General features: G+C 33.2%; 2 protein-coding genes across 4 annotated transcripts in view; both read right to left on the bottom strand.

Moving 5' to 3' along the window:
- Positions 1-17,503, bottom strand: part of LOC126978694 (glyoxal reductase-like) — a 48,172-nt gene that overhangs the window by 28,129 nt on the left and 2,540 nt on the right. The gene's annotated exons all lie outside the window — the stretch shown is intronic.
- LOC126978684 (uncharacterized) overlaps positions 1,785-17,503 on the bottom strand; it is a 35,273-nt gene continuing 19,554 nt past the window's right edge. Inside the window, exons 9-11 of one of the 3 annotated variants that reach the window (XM_050827685.1) lie at positions 13,043-13,167; positions 9,798-10,004; positions 1,785-6,161 (exon numbers count right to left, since the gene is read on the bottom strand). In XM_050827685.1, coding sequence (XP_050683642.1) covers positions 6,092-6,161; positions 9,798-10,004; positions 13,043-13,167 — 402 coding nt within the window. In that variant the 3' untranslated portion in view covers positions 1,785-6,091. The other 2 variants (XR_007732668.1, XM_050827686.1) reach the window with 2 other exon arrangements.

Here is a 17,503-nt window from a genome sequence, read left to right as displayed (position 1 = left end):
ATTCGTCTCAAATCAACGCACTATCTTTGAGAGTGCATTGTTTACCTCGTCATCAATATCTCCACTTCCTTTCACTTTAAAAATAAGTGAAGTATCATCAGCAAACAATACAATCTCATGCCTATCATCTACCACAAACGGTAGATCGTTAATATACTATATAAGAAACAAGAAAGGACCGAGAATAGAACCCTGCGGGACACCTATTCCCACAGGTTTATCCGAAGACCGTTTGCATTTACATCGACTATCTTTCATCATCGAACTCTTTCGCTTAAATAAGATTTTAACAGATATAGGTCTCTATTTTTCACTCCATAATGCTTTAGTTTTAGGAGTAAAGTTAGATGGTGGACGCAGTCAAAATATGCTTTTGACAAATCACAAAAAATGCCCAATGCATCCTGTGACTCTTCCCAGGCGTCAAAGATGTGCTCAATGAATAAAGTCTGTTTATCTTCCATTATGGCTTTTAATTTTATGCTCACCTCAGCTGTGTGTATTATTATTATATGTACTGTGTACAAGAATTATGTCATAAGTGACTGTATAATATCGATAAACCAAAACCATTACCTACATAGTAACCGGTAAGGAATTAAAAAAAAAAGGAAAAGTATCAGAATTATTTATTCCTACTAAAGTTGTAACCATATGAAGTTTTTCTGAACTTGGCGCCTTTTGCTAGGTTCAGCTTTCGTTAGCCAGACTATATTATCTAAGTAGGTCTATTTTAACGAATTTTTAATAAAATCATCTATCTTAGGCATACTGTTTCAATTGGGTAGTGGTTTTTTACGTTCAATGGGTCTTTTAAATATTTATTCGCCCAATCTTTTTCTTTGGGAAATATTAGGTTTTTGAGATCTACATAATTTGATCTTATGTATGAAGTCTTATCACAATAAATTCGCAACTGTTTAGTCTTGTCTGATTTCATTTACCTAAATACAAACGCTCTTATCAGAAATACCTTTAATTCTTGATAGTTACGTAATAATATTTATATTATTATTTATTAAAATAGTTATATACTTAGAACTCAAAGTTACTGAAATATGAAGATCGTTTTAAGAATGTCAAAAAAAAAAATAGGGAACAATTTAAAAAAACCCTAAAAATTGTGATTTACCTTTAAGAAATAGGTAGGTGTGTACACTACGCGCGCGGTGCCTTCATGTGCATGCGGCTGTTAATCATGGATGAGGAAAAAATAATAAACAAAGTACAAAAATATAATAGGTTGTATTATCTCGTCATTATTGCGATAAGCTACTGGAAACAAGTGCGTGGGAGGCGATAAGTAAAGAAATGAGTAAAATGTACATAATAATCATGTCCTAGTCCACATCCATTACGATGAAGAGCGTCTTGTCTATTCGTAATATCGCGTGAAGGTGCCCCGCCGCGGACATTTGCGCGTCAGCCCGCTCGTTTGCTCGGATTCGCCGCGCTTCTTGCAAGAACTTGCTCTAGCGATATGAATCTTTATCGAGATTCAAACTATGTGAAAAATGTAAGTTATCATATTCTTATTATTCAATAAGTCAGCTTAAATTCAAGTTTAGACTTCAGGTAATCTACGATCCCGCCCGCAGAATCAATAGTAGGTATAGTTCTACTAAATCCCAATTCACTCAGGATCCTAAGTCAATCTCAACTTAGCACCACACGAATATGGTACTAAGTTGATGTTCGTATAATAACAAGTTTCCCACAGAATAATTTCGTCGTTGACGATTATTTAAGTAAAACTAGGTGGTTCTTGAAATAAAAGTATAATCTAGAAATAAACACCTTTAATATCGCATGATTAACTTATTCTGAAGTATACATATATATATATATATATCACATAATAGAATAGTAATCAACGAAAAAAATGTTTACAATTTTTTAAACTTAAGATTACGTAGCACGTATTACGGTACGTTAACATTGTGTATACTGTGGCTTATATTTTTGAAGGTTGATGTCAACATCTATCCAAGCATATATAATATTTATACTGTTCAAAGCAACAAGCGATTCAGTTGACAAATGTTGGTAACGTACCCTTCTTGTAACACGTTCATAATAAAGTATATCTAAATAATGTGTTAGAAATAATATAAAAAAAAAATACATCTGTGTTCACAGCTTTTATATATATCATTAAAACAACTAACATGATTTCATAGCAATATCACTTTAAATGTAACAAGTACTTATTATTAACTACTTCAATTACTGACAGACATCGAGTTACTAAATTAGCAATGTAGACACTTTTTAATTGTGTAGATATTTATTTTATTTGACAGTGTGAAACCACAGCTAGAATGTACTAATAATATTATACTAAATCTATCCACATTATTATGTCAAACTACTAATGAGATCTGAAAAGAGCAGTAACTGCAACAATTTAGCTTACATACGAGCAACATTGAAATATAATCAAACTATCATTATGACGAATAAATGCACACATCTTCTATTTGTAGATTAAATCCTCTATAGTCTATACCATACAATTGTGATCATAATACGATAATTTATATATATGTATATCGTAGATATTTCGAATCGTTAGTGGCACTGGTCACAGTGGAGTGCGTCCGAGTGTAGTAAAGTTATGTCTACAATTCATAAAATTTAAGATTTTGGATCTAATAGAAACATTTCTAATCATAACACCAAAAATATACAAATATATTTAAAAAGGCTTTAAGTACTTAAAGCAATAAAATGCAAGGCTTGTTACATCACACCTAACATTATAAATAATAATAATTTAACAAACGACAGCTTTTTATTTTACAATATCGCACTAGTGCGGTTATTTGAGTTAGAAGCTATCCCGCAAGTACATACGTATAATGAAAAATAAGTACTAAAATTAATCGTGATATTTATAAAAATTTTACTTAAGAAGAGGTATACTGCGGTTATAATCAAGAAAATGAATAGTCACGCGAAATTAAAAATTTATTAGTTTTCTGTGTCACTCGGTCCTTTTATCACAAATGCATGATGCGCGCGTTTTAAACTCGCGCGCATAATACCACCTCGACCTTAATGACCAACATGTAAACTAGTGTACAATGTATAATATATTTATGTTTAACATATAATTTGCAACAAAAGTTGACTCGGAACTACTTGTCATACAATATAGATACCATTGTTTACTTTAGCAGGACTAATTCGCAGGACAAGTGTGTTAGTAATACAGACGGCTTTCTCTATGGGCCCAGCCCCACCGCTTGCTATCTCTCTTGCCCGCAATTTTTTGGAATAACGGATTCATACAGTTTATTCATGCCTACAGTTGTATAACCGTCTCGCATTCATTTAGCTTTGCGACCGCACTGTACTTTAAAGAGCGCATCCGCACTAAGATAAACAACACAATGCACTGTCCCTCGTAACCTTTCAAAATAAAAAATGGTATGAATGAAATCATCCACGAAGTTAACTTAGTTAAATAATATGACAACGCATAAGCCGCAATATTACCAAATTTTAAAAGACATGAATTCTTTCACAGTCGATGAAATCAAATAAATAAATTTGCATCATTTCTAAATAATTGTAATAAAAAACATAATAACAGCATAAGCATAAAAGTTTACTTTACATCTCATAACTATAGCGTAGAACGACTTGTTTAAAAGTGTTATGTAGGTATGTTGTAATAGTTATTTTTGCAACTGTTGTGTAATAAGGGGTATTAAAACACGAATGTGGGTTTATCACATGAGTGTTTTAATACCTAATTATCAACAGTTGCATACAAGACTTTATCCAGAATATGAATCCTCTAAAAGATTCTGAAACAGTTAGCTTACTGCTAACATTAAAACAGCCAGCCCTAGTAGTAACATAATATCATCCCTTACTGATTATATACAAATAAACTAAGTATTAATGAAAGCATTATTAATTTTAGTAGTAATTTACATTTTGTATAGTGCAATTATTAAAATTCACTTGAATATTATGTTATTTTGCCGTGTTTAAAAATATCCAGAGGTGTGCTGTCAAAACTTGAATCGCTCATTTTTTCAAGAAAAATGTCGGGGTTTCGAAAAACCTACTTTTTTTTACGGCGCGCCATGTTCTGGTAGTGTGGAACGCGCGTAAACGAAAATGTTCTTTTTTTGAAATTCATACAGATACCACGCATCGAGCAATAAGAATGTGGCTGTTTGCTGAAACTCTTTGTGCATGAAGGAATCGAAAAAAAAAATCAAGGAGTGTTGTTATGAAATTCAGTACAACAATACAACACTCGTTTGGATGATGTAATGGTTATTACGACATTGGGTGTTTTAATGTTGGTAATAAGTTAACTGTTTCAGAATCTTTAATAGAGGATTTAAAGCATGGGTGTAGATAAAGATTATGATATCACATGATACCAATAATCGTCAATTTAACTTTTTGTCAAATCTCATTCAAGTTTTATACATCTCATAGGTAAGTAAATATCTACGAATTTATAAATGTAATTTTCAAAAGTGCACATGATTTTTTAGTGATTTTGTTAAGAAGTTCATAATTCAATAGCATAATATATTATGTATAATAAATAACATATTTTATGCATGTATTATTTTGTGCTGACACTGCAGCTTTCATTGAAATAATTTTCGAAACTAAAGAACAACGAACCCATAACGCGTTTATTTCCTGGCGGTTTCTTAGATAGTCAACGGTAGTTCATGATTTCATCGAATACAATTATATTTCTCATATAGGCTCATTTATCGTTTTAATTATGGAATATAATAATGTAGTAACTAGACGCCAATAAAACATTTTTATCGACATGAAGTTTAACTTCAAAGCCCTAAGGCGTCATGTCTCTTACACTTTCCCTTATCAACTAACTATACAAATTTCTGATTATCATGAACCTTGACCCTACATAATTTAAGAACTCTAAAGATGGATTAATTTGTTTATTTACATTTACTTTAAGTGGAATAAAGCATTTGTTGAATTTTCTATTTTTTTTTTTAATTCCTTAAACGGCTTGCATATTTACATGTGAATACAAATGAATCAATAAATTAAATGTTAGTTACAATGTTTCTCAAATGATAATGACTGTTAGGAAAACTCTATCAATATACCTCTACACTTTTAGAATTTAAAATTAGATATTGACTAGACAAAAGCGTTCTTTTTTTATATATTTTTTTTACATATTTATTTTAAGTCTACTAAATTATTTCTACTGAAAGTACATTAATGACGAATATATGAAGTTATAAGCTTAACGTAACATATTAAGGAACTGAAGATCTTATTATAATTTCTTTTCTATTTATTCCACATTAAAAGTTTCATTTAGAGCATAGAGGCGAACAATTAAAAAATATTGCAGACCTTACCAATAAATATGGCAACTCACTATGAAATCAATTATAAAATATTTAAAGTAAATACTTATTACATAACTTATAGAGATACTTATACGTTATAGATTAATATACTTAATATTTTAAGAATGTTTCCATGATTAGTCTATTTAATATAATATGCATATATTTATTATGCACAGTAACTAGTTGATGGAATTGTTTTAAAATCCAATCTACGTGTTTATATTACATGAATTCATGACAAAGTAAGAATCAAAAATGGGTATTTTTATACAATAGAATTTCGTATTCCATAATGCAGATCTAATCTGATCGCTGACAGGGTTTAAATTCTTCCCACGGTAACATAATATTATCACATCAGCCACAGGATTCTGAAGAGTTCATTGCGAATACAGCGGCGCTTTAAACCATCTGTTTAAATTGGATTTTTATTTAAGCACAGGTATTATGAGTGTGTGGCAAAACCAACTAAAAAAATGCAACTTAAAACTTATAAAAATATAATAATCCTTAAGAGGAAGCATAACAATAGTATGAAAATAAAAAGCACTATTGGGTAGACGGATCGGTTAAAGAAGGTTTAACGTTAGCGTATTACAAGTACGCAAACCAAAGCTGACCTTATATGAATAAGGTAACAATGTCGATCGTCTACCCAGAAGTCCAAGTATTTGGGAGTTCCAATGATATTAACTAAGTAGTTTCAGTTAATATCATTGAAGCGTTTTCGATCGATGTCGTTTTAAATAGCTCGAAGTGCGCACCCAAGGCAGCATGAAGAGACTGTAAATAAAAAGAAAACATTTTAAAGCTTCGTCCGTTGAGAGGATAGATGACGAAGTATAATGTCACTAGAAGTGACATGGTCACGTTAAACATATCGCGACAGACATGTGAGGTATCGGAGGGATCTAGTATACTAGTCATCACATTAGCGAAAGTTGACTATCCTCAAATAAATAAACTAATTGTAAACTTATTTTTCATTTCTCATACTCGGAAATTTATGTTGTTTGGATCTGATTATTGGGTGGAAAATACTGCTTCCCTCCATAGAGAGGGAAAAACTCATACAAATTACTTCCCACCTAAGGGCCGGAATGAATTTTAAAACAGCGAACTGCTGCCAGCTGTGAAGTTTTATGTAAAAAACGACAAAAAAAAAATACCAGTGTGAACTTAGCGCAAACTTCTTTGAGCGGAATAAGCCGCAACAATTAAGCGGTGAGTTCCAAATTTAAAATTTAAAGTCTACATAAATTGTCCTAATTTGACAATTAATTTTAAATAGGTACCTACTACTAATATATATTATCAATAAATATTTTAGATAAACAACTAGTTTTATTTCCTCATATTCGAAATGAAAAGAAGAGTGTTTCACACGGGTAAAATAATCAATTCCTACTCGGACTATAGCCGCCCTTGCTGCGCTAGGGCGTCTAAATACTCGGGAATTGATTCTTTCGACCCTCGGTTAACAATCTACTATATCCGATGTAACCTATAAAATTTACAGGGAAATAAAGACAAATTTTGTTATTTTTTGTCTTCTGATCCCTGGAATATGCACTACAATATCTGAAACAAACTTAAACATTAGTGAGATACAAACAAATCTACTAAGTACATTAATTACAATAAGTTTTATCACAGAGATAATGTGCATGCACTACTTTTAACTATTCTAAATAAAACAGTATTATTAGTAAGCAAGTCAAGAGTGTTAATGCTAATCTAATGTGACATAACATATAAATAAATCAATTCGTTGATTGTTATGAAACCAGTCATAAATTACTCATAATTAATTGTAACAGAGATAATGCACTAGGCGTTGTAATATTGTAAAGTAATATTTAAACAAAATAACTTTAACTCGATTGTTATGAAGCCAATCAAAAATACTCATAATTCGTTCGACAGATAAACACATCAGGCGTTGTAATGTTTCAAAAACCTCCCTTGAGCTTCAACGAATCTATTACAAAAGATTTCATTGAGATCGGTCGAATAGTTTAGGAGTTATTAGGGAACATACAAACATACATTCTCTTTTATATATATATATATTGAAAAAAAAAAAATGTTTATTGTTTCTTTGCAACGTATATTAAATAAATTCTTATATAATAAACTATTACGAACTAAACGTGTTAAAGGAACACATAATATCGTAATAGCAATTATACACAGAGTTAGACATCAATATAGTTTATTCACTTTTATATTCAATTTCACAGTAGTTATACAATCAGGTGGTGATACGAAGAAAGTTCAAGCTGAATAAGTGCAGAAAACTATAATACTAACAATATCTAAAATAAAAGTCATAAGGAAACACAAAATCAAACACCATTCTCATTTCTAAAGCACAAGTGTTGGAACAACTGTGTTCACATACGTATATGCAAATACTAGAGGTTTAAAAAAGGTTATTTACTAAAGCATAGTCATTACGGAACAGGAAGCTGTTCTGTTAGCTCATTTTACTATTTACGTCATTTTGTTGGTAGTGGCGATGCCTAGTGGTGTAGATTCGAAGTGCTAACGGGCAATTCCAATTCTCAATTCAATCCTACTAATATTATAAATGTGAAAGTTTGTATGTCTGGATGTATGTTTGAACTTCTTTAACGCAAAATCTACTAAATAGATTTTGATTAAACTGTACAATAATGTAGCTTACACACCAGAATAACAAATAGGCTATAATTTATAAAACTATAGTGTGAATTATACAAAATAAAAAAGAAGTGTGATTGTTACTAATGAATACAACTAGCGCCATCTCTTATCGACTAGCAAGCAAAAGATCTACACAAATGAAAACTTATCTGAAGATGTATTGAATAGTTAATTATAAGGGATTACTTCGTTTTTGTTTTTATTACGTAGGTTAGTATTTGGTTTTCTTTAGATTTTTATATAATAAATTTCTTGGTGGTGAATAGTTGAATAGAGATTGCGAAAGTTTGTGAGTGTGTGTGTATGTTTGTTACGTCCAATAGAAAACTACAATTTTATGAGTATCATAGTGGTAGTCTTTGACATTCAATAAATGATATTAAATACTACTTTGCATAACAATATTTGAATTTGTATTTATATTAATATATTAATATAAATAGTAGTCGGATTTGTTAAGTAAGTCGGAGAAAAAACGGTCGACCACTTAAAATAATTTATGTGGCAAAACAACGGTTGCCGGGTCAGCTAGAAAAAAATATATCATGAATTAATAACACGGATATATGCTATTAACAGTATTAATGGTATCACTCAACTGCGAGAAAACCGATATTAATACAATACTTGTACTACAGAAGACGGCTTTTCGCCCTATTTATATTCGTAATAAATAGGGCAAAAAGCCCTACAAAGATATATCTTTGTGCTGCAGAAGAGGATATAGATAGGTATACCTATCTACGAGTTCTAAAGAATCATAAAGAGAAAAACATTTCAACGGTTGCATCTCAAGCTATTCTGTATGTTCATAAGTACATTTAAACGAATTTGCTAAAAACTGTGACAATCATAAAGTAAATCAGTTAAGTCGAGTTAGAAAGTCTGTTATTGGGTGATGTATATGCTTTTTGATCCCAGAAAAAAGAATGGTCAAAAAACGTTTGAGTGGTCAAGGTTTACTATACTATAACATAAATGATTTTCTTAATGATATCGCAGACTGGGAAATAGCCTGCTAGGTTTCTTGCGCCCGTTCTTCTCAGGTCTGACAGTCTGAGGCATACGATTTCGAATGGGTGGAAGTTTTTGACGTTTAATAAATGATTTAACTCATATTTTTTAATCAACATAAATATTCAAATGAATATGGGGGCAGTGCAGCCGATATGAGTCTTTGTGCAGCAGTAGAGGGTTATTCGCGCTAGGTTAAGTTACTACTTACCACAGATTGATAATGGAGCGACCGTCCTCAGTGTATTTAATAATGCATTTCAATGTAGGATAAAAAAAGAAGCCCGCTTGGTTTCTTATTTTATTGTAGTATTAAAAAGGAAGCCCAATGGGTTTCATGCGCCCGTTCTTCTCAGGCGTGAGGCACACTTTTACAAATAGGTAGTTTTTCACGTTCAATTAATAAATTTTAATCGTAATTTGAATAAACATATTTTAAGTGGTATAGCGGAATGTGGTTCAATTTCCAAAATTAAAACGCATATAATGCTTGCGTTTAAGTGCTTGTCGGCAAAGTAGATACCGCTAAGTTACCCAGGCGACAGTTTGTAATGACCCACTTCCACTAATTATTGTAATGATCACGTGGATGTGATGCCGCAAGGGATCTGAGCCATAAGTATTATCGATGTGTGTGTGTGTGTGTGTGTGTGTGTGTGTGTGTGTGTGAGTGTGTGTGTGGTTGTGTCTGTGTGTCACCGGCACGTCAAGACTCACCAACTTGACAGCTCTGGTACTATTTCCCCAAAAGCTGTGACGGGTAAGGTATAGGTGATGTGTAGGTCGGTGATATCCCGTTGTGGCCTAGGCCATACTGTGTACACAGAAGGAGTGGAAACTGTGGAACAGTTAGACCATGAGTCTCGGTGACGCTGTCTAAGCTTTTCCATATGCCGCTGCTCCCGTATGCGTCGCATGTGCCACCTGTCATTAATAAATACTTTAACATGTTCCTTTCTTTCCGTGGTTTCGCTTGCCATAGATGACCAACTCCTCACAGAAAAAATAATTGTAAAAGTGTAACAAACATGCATTATTGTTTACTTATTGTATCCATCTATCACTTAATGACGACCATTTCGATTCAGTAAATTTATTTTATTTGAAAGAAAAACACACTTCAAAATGTGACAGTAAATATCGACATCGAGACATCGAGCGAAATAGCTAAAATAATACAACACACATGACAGATTCGCAAAGTCAGGATCCACGGATAAGAATTGATCACACATAATAAATATATATAGTAGTTAAAATTAGTATCTATTAGTAGTAGTTAAAATCTATATTATGATATATTATGTATAAATTTCATGTCACGTTGAACTCCTAAACTACTGAACCGATTTTAACCAAATTATTCACACATTTTGAGGGACAGGATGTTTTTTATTTTGATTCGTGATCCAAAATAATTTCAAATATTATTTCTGTATGAAAAATTCTATGAGATAACTTTTTTGATGCACAGTTTGACAGTTCTGCAACATTACAAAAACAAGGAACAATTAAATAATTATTGTGATGGTTAAACATCAACTTTCGGAATTAACAAAAATATTTTAAATTTTCATATGAAACTTTATATAATACCAGCTTTTACCTGTGACTTATAAAAATCACTTTGGGCAGCATTTTTTTTCTATACTTCGCAAATAATACACATGAACAAACTGCTGCGGTTAACTTTAAATTGCTTTTTTTATAAACAACTAAGCTATGATTTTCAATCCTTTGCTACATCATAGAGATTTTGATGGTTTTAATGCTCGTGAGCACGCCACGTATAGTTTCCCATGGGAAACATAATTCTTTCTGAAAGAACTCCTGTAACATTAAGGCGTTCAGTTTTTGTACAAAATATAATCATTACCGAATTCGCAGCTTGGCGTGAAAGCATGACCTATTTGGACTTTTATACCAACTTTCGTCTCCTATTTCAATTGTGTGAAATTTCAAAAACGCTAGACCAAAAATTTATTTATTTCTTATCAAGTGTCTAAATACAAAGTTTCATTGTGGCATCTTTGATAATAACTAAATTCCAAACAAACTTCCACCCCCTATTTCACCACGTCTTAACCTCTTATTCGCGATGGTAGATTGGAAGGAAGTGGCATGAATCGTCGCTCCGCAGTTCCGCTGTGAGCACATTTCATGCAATTGGATCGAAATATCGGCATCGAATCACTAAAATAAAATATATCGTGAGTACCCGTCATAATTATTACAATGTTAAAGTTCCGCAATGATAAAAGTTTAAAATCAACGAAAATAATTGTTCGCGTATTGGATGAACTTCTACTAATAACGATTTAAAAATCTTTCGCTTCATCGGAATAAAATATATAATATATTGTGATGTCTGTCTGATGTGATGTATAAGAAGTTAATTATTAAAAATTAAGGGAGAATTTGTTAGGGTTCCGTAGCTAAATGGCAAAAAACGGAATACTTATAGATTCGTCATGTCTGTCTGCCTGTCCGTGTATATCAAAGCCACTTTTTTCCATAACTATACTACTTGATTATTTATTTGAATTTTTATCTTTACAAGTTATGAACGAATGAGCCTTATAAAGTAGTTAATTTGAAAATAAAAAAAAATCTAAAATATTCTTAACTAGTTGTAATTTACGAGTGATAGCAAGAGCAGGTGGTCCGTAAAAAATTTAACGGCATCATCTGCTCATAACAGTGATAGTAAAATTTGAGTCGAGAACGTTATTCCGCGATACGACCCTATCTTTTCCACTGCGCCCATCCTGAGATTTAGACGGAAAGTGTCATGTGTATTGTACCGGATTAGTTTGTTACATCAAATCAAAGAATAACTTGAAAATAAATAGCATTATTGGACGAAAAAAAATAAGCAGGATACAGAAGCAAATTATAACATTATTCAAGTAATTTGACAAAATTCAAAACAGATCCTAGATTCATAGCAATGTTTTGACAACATAGATCACATTTATGGTCAGCACTCACAAAGCAGGGTGATCACACGCACTATTGGTAAATGTGTGTTTCGAAGGGTACAGCAGAAATGGCAGGAGAGCCAAACTCATAATAGCAGTTATTGAAATAAATTTTAGAAACCTAAACTGGGACAATATGCGACATTAAAAATATTCCAAGGACTTACTCATTTGCGCTTTGCAGACGCCATTGCTGAGTGTCCAAGCCATCGGCTAGGGAACATAGCAGGGGGGAGTGCTTATGTAGGACTTTCAAATATCTCACATGTAATAATGGAGCATTAGGTAAAGTTCTAAGAAAGATAAATAAAGATCAAGTATAAATATGAAAATAATAATGTCTACTTTTGACATTTAACCGAAAAAGAAATGTATGGCAGGAGAAAAAGAATATCGGTGAGAGCTTTGTATTTTTTTTTATATATAACGGAAATGTGTTCAATTAGGTACCTTTTGATAGGACGGATAAGGAAGTATGCTTGATTTAAGCGTGCCAAACTTGGTCACTTACTGAAAATTAAGAAAACCAACGAATATATATCGAAATTTTATTACTTAAGGTAATTTACATCTAAAAATAAGAAGTACGATATTTAAATTAAGAAATTCGATATTTAAATTAAGAAACACTATAATATATTTAAGTTAAAATGAAGGTGGTTTGGTCATTTAAGTTATAAATGGGGAATGCAATGAGGGACAAATGGACATGATAGAATGTTAACAGAAAATTTGGAAAAGGAGGGGAAAACAAAGAAAATAATGAAAGGCAATATCTTGTGGTTAGGGGGGAGTAGGATTTAGGGGTGTGAGTATTTGAGTAACCCAAAAGGAAAGCTGTAAAAGACCAACAATATATATATAACAACAAACCGATTGCAAAATGCACAATAATAATAAGTTATTCATAATAATGTTATAATAACAAAACTCGCCTCATTAGTAGGTAAAGTAACATATTTTGTTTTAACTTATATTTACCTTAATTGCCGCCTTTCTTCCGCCTCAAGTTTTGAGTGTCTTTTCTCAAACATCTTTTCAGTAACATTTTCCGTTCCTTCCAATGTGTAGGAACTGGTGTGATTCATTTCTCGCCAACGCGGTACCTGTTTATTAAAAACTTTTAACAACACATTCAATTGCAAGTCCGGTTTTTATTAAAGTTCTGACTTATTAATCAATAATAATACATGTAATTAACAAATTGTTAGTAAGTTATTTCAAAAAAATAGCAGTGCCGTCTTGGGACACCCGAAAGAACCGAAGCTTTTACACTTTACAGTATAAAACGTAGGAGCTCTAAAGTTTCATATATCGGTCTGTCTTTACGTTTTGGAAGTTTGGGAAGCGAGCGGCAGCTGCCACTGCATACACACACACGTATATATATATCGTGAAACGGTCCTATATCTGACGCTCTCGTGTAACGCTAAAATCTCCCTCTTAGGACGGCCCCAACGTCCGTATGTAGAAGCTTCGCTTCGATAGGAAACATTAATGTGATAGCGTGAGACCAATCCAGATTAAAAAAAAGAGTCCGTCACAGCAACTGTCAAGTCGACGATTCACGTTTTGTGTAAAAAACGCCAATCTCAATGAATGTCTTACCAAAACCAAACCAAAAAGTAAATGACGTTAAAATATAGCTCAGTGGTTTGATTGGCTTCTAATTAATTATCTTGACAGGCGGATAGACAGACACATAAAAATCTGACAAATAAGACGATAATAATCAATAGAACTAAGACTAGTATGGTTGCCCTCAAATTAGTAACTTGGCAGGCGGTTAGTCAGGCAGATAAAAGATGAAAAATAAAGCATATACAAACAATAGCTCACTGTTATGGTTGGCCTCGAATTACTAATTTGTCCCGAGGCGGATACAGGTACGCAGATACTTGAGTGTTCTTTATAAGTTCCAAATTTTTCTCTCAGACGAATGAGATATGATGCGCATGAAGTTAAATATCCATATTCTAGCAACGATAATAAGTTACCTTCAACCCTGAGAACCTTGAAAACGACATCATGTTGAGACCAAAACTTTCCGCGGCAGCCATCTTCATTTTCTAAAATGATCCGAAATTCGTTTTCTACAACCCAGAGAACTCGGGAAGCGATACCCATATTGTCGCAATGACAGTTCGGGGCGGCTGCTATTTTGGATTTCAAAATGATCCCACTCCATTCTCTACAATCCCCAGAACCTTAAAAACGATATCCATATTGTTGAACTCACAATTTTGCCCTGAGGCCATCTAGGATTTCAATAATGATCCGAAATCATGTTCTTCTACCCAGAGAAACTTGGCAGTGATATTTATATCGTTGCAATGATAGTTCTGCGCTTCGGCCACTTCCAATTTCAAATGATCCCAATTCGTTCTCTACAATCTCGAGATTCTTGAGAACGATATCCATATTGTTGAAGTCATAATTTTGCCCTTAGGCCATCTTGGATTTCAATAATGATCCCAAATTGTCTTCTACTACCCAGAGAAACTTGGCAGTGATATCTATATCGTTGCAATGATAGTTCTGCACAGCTGCCATCTTGGATTTCATAGAATAATCCCAAATTCGCTCTCTAGAACCCCAAGAACATTGGAAACGACATCTATATTGTTGAAATTTATAATTTGTGTGACGGCAATCTTACAATTCAAAAGGGTTTCCAAATTAGTCAGTTATCTTCATTCGTGAGAACCTTGAAAACGATATCCATATTATTGAAATAATAATTTTGAGCAGCGGCCATCTTAGATATTACAAATGATCCCATATTCGTACTCTACTACCCGAAGAACATTAGAAACGTAATCCATGTTGTTTGTAACCATAATTTTCGATCGATTCCGATCTCGTAAACTATACCGAATTAATTTTCTGTACCCCAGAGAACCCAAGCATTACCGCAAGGATAGTTTTGCGTGGCCGTCTTAGATTAAAAAAAAACCGAGTTAATCTTGTGTACTCCCGAAAACCTTGGAAGTGATACACCCACATACTTGCAATGATAGTTTCACACGGCTGCCATCTTCGATTTAAAATTTTCACCACTTAATATTCTGTACCTCGAACTTTGGAAGCGATACCCAAACCGCTACAACGATATTTTTGCGCGGCTGGCATCTTGGATTTCAATAATGATTCCTTATCATTTAAATGAGTGCTCTAGTTTTTTATTTTCAAATATTCTTATTACAGATAAGGCTAATTTCAGACTTAGTAGCTAGTATAAGTTTGTAACCTAGTTTTTAACATACTTGTTTTTAAAGTGCCAAGACTTGTATAATATTATTATAAAAGGAAATTATTATAATAAAGCTACAACTACTACCAACAAAGTCAAGTGGATTTACAAATTGGTAACTTTAGTGATAGTATACTATAATCATAATTATTAAGATAAGTAACAAACTCCTTTGCGTAGGTAGGCGTATTGTAACAAGAAACAGCGAGACACGCAAACCGGTGCAGTAGACTCGAGTGAGCCGCGCACACAAACACCAATCGTCCTCAGTAATGCGAATACGGTCAATTATAGGCGTAAAGGAACCATACTAGCGGACAGCTTACACTTTTGTTGAAAGATTATTCATTGCACTCAAGAAAACTAATAGTGAGGCAAATTTATTTTGCTTATTGATAGATGACAAGCAGGTTTTCTGGTAGGTTGCACAAAATTTTGACTAGTTTGTTTTTGTCGGGTAGGAGTTTTTGTGTTTATAATTTTCAGACAGTTTGTACATGTATGGAGTCGATTCTTGGGAAACCAATCTGTAGATGAAGTCTTTGCAGGTTGGTTCGGAAGGGTGTATTATAGTGCTTTATTTTGACAAACTTTAGAGTTTATTTATCTATTGTAGATAGGGGAAGTATTTCTCACCACAAATGATACGCATTTTAAAAACATGTTCGAAGCAGTTTCATAGATTTTGAGTTTCGAACAGCTGCTTAGTTGAGTGTGTCTATTAGGTGCGGCAGATAAGGAATTAAGCGATTGTATACCTTTGATGGGACGATTTGTAAGGCTTACGTTTTAATTATTTTTTTGGAAGAGAAGAACAAACGAGCATACGAGTCACATGATAATACGTAATAAGCGCATTTTCTCTTGTAACACTAGAGAAATTACCAGAAAGTTGCCAACTTTAAAAAGCGTCCAATAAACGTAAATATGAATTTTAAAATGAATCTTATTATCCAGAAAGGTACCCAAGTACTTACTTTACTGAGGAGAACCTGAGACTCGTCAAATCTCAGTTTACGTCTTGTGAGACAACGTTTACGGGTGAAGATGATGGCTTAAGATTTCGATTCATTTATCTACAGCTTCGAGGTTTTAAAGTCATTTAAGAGGCTATCAACCAGGCCATCCTCCCACGCAAAATAGGCGCATATGACGTCGAGTTGGAAACCGCCCGTGTGAAGAAGAAGAAGAAGAGGCTATTAATGACAAACTGTTATCTGCTTATTATGAAATCCATATCCGCGGAGGACGTTAATCATGCAGTATCATAGGCATAACATGCTTGTCAACCTCTGAACAACAGCTATATCATTAGGGGACATGTAAAGCAGTACGGGCCTAAATAGAACCTTATAGGTCGCCTGCAGAAACAGGAAATGGTGGGGATGTTCGATCAGAGTGGTATGATTGAATCATTTTTGTTAATGAAAGTGGTAGTTCGAAAGAAACAATATGTGGAGAAGAAAGTATGCCAGACCGTGTCAAGAGAAACAACCCCGTGGATTGTTTTGATCATCGTGCAAGCTGCGCATGAATGTGAATTGCGCAGTGTGATTGACGAAACCCAAATTACTCGTCAATCAGGTGTTTGTCGGTAGATTGTAGCAGGCAAGTATTCAGGATCTGATTCATGGACCGCAATCACTAGCAGATTTTCATGGAGATAGAAAACAGCTTAGTAGCAAACAAGAATTAAACATTTTCGCTAAAAATATAATAACCCTTACGGGGAAGGTTCTTGATAAAAAATGTTGGATACCTTATTAGCTTATTATTTTCAAAGTTGTAGCGTACAAATACCTTCTAAATGAAGTCTTATTTCGTCTGATAATGAAAATTGATTCTATTTAAGTTTGCTCTTCTAGGTGAGTCAATGAGCGTTCGATAAGCTCATCATGATTGCTGGGACATTCATATCAACAAAATATTATTAAAAGAATGCCCGACCCGTATGTTAGTACCTCACATTGTTCTAAGATCGTGTTTTTTACTAGACCGTTTTCCAATTGTAGTGCAGGTATAGGGTTTATCGAGTTAGAACGCAAATCTTTGACTGATCACCAAATAATATCCGAGCTGGGATTATTGAATCTCTTTCGTTTTAATTCCATTCGTGGTTATTGCTTTGCGAATTTGAGATTTTATTTGAATTATTAGATACATTAAAACTCTTTCAACCAGAAAGTGAT

The sequence above is a fragment of the Leptidea sinapis genome, chromosome Z (genome assembly GCF_905404315.1).
Source record: "Leptidea sinapis chromosome Z, ilLepSina1.1, whole genome shotgun sequence".
NCBI classification, from domain to species: Eukaryota; Metazoa; Arthropoda; class Insecta; order Lepidoptera; family Pieridae; genus Leptidea; species Leptidea sinapis.
The sequence above is the reverse complement of the archived record's forward strand: the minus strand, read 5'-3'. Positions and strand labels throughout refer to the sequence as shown.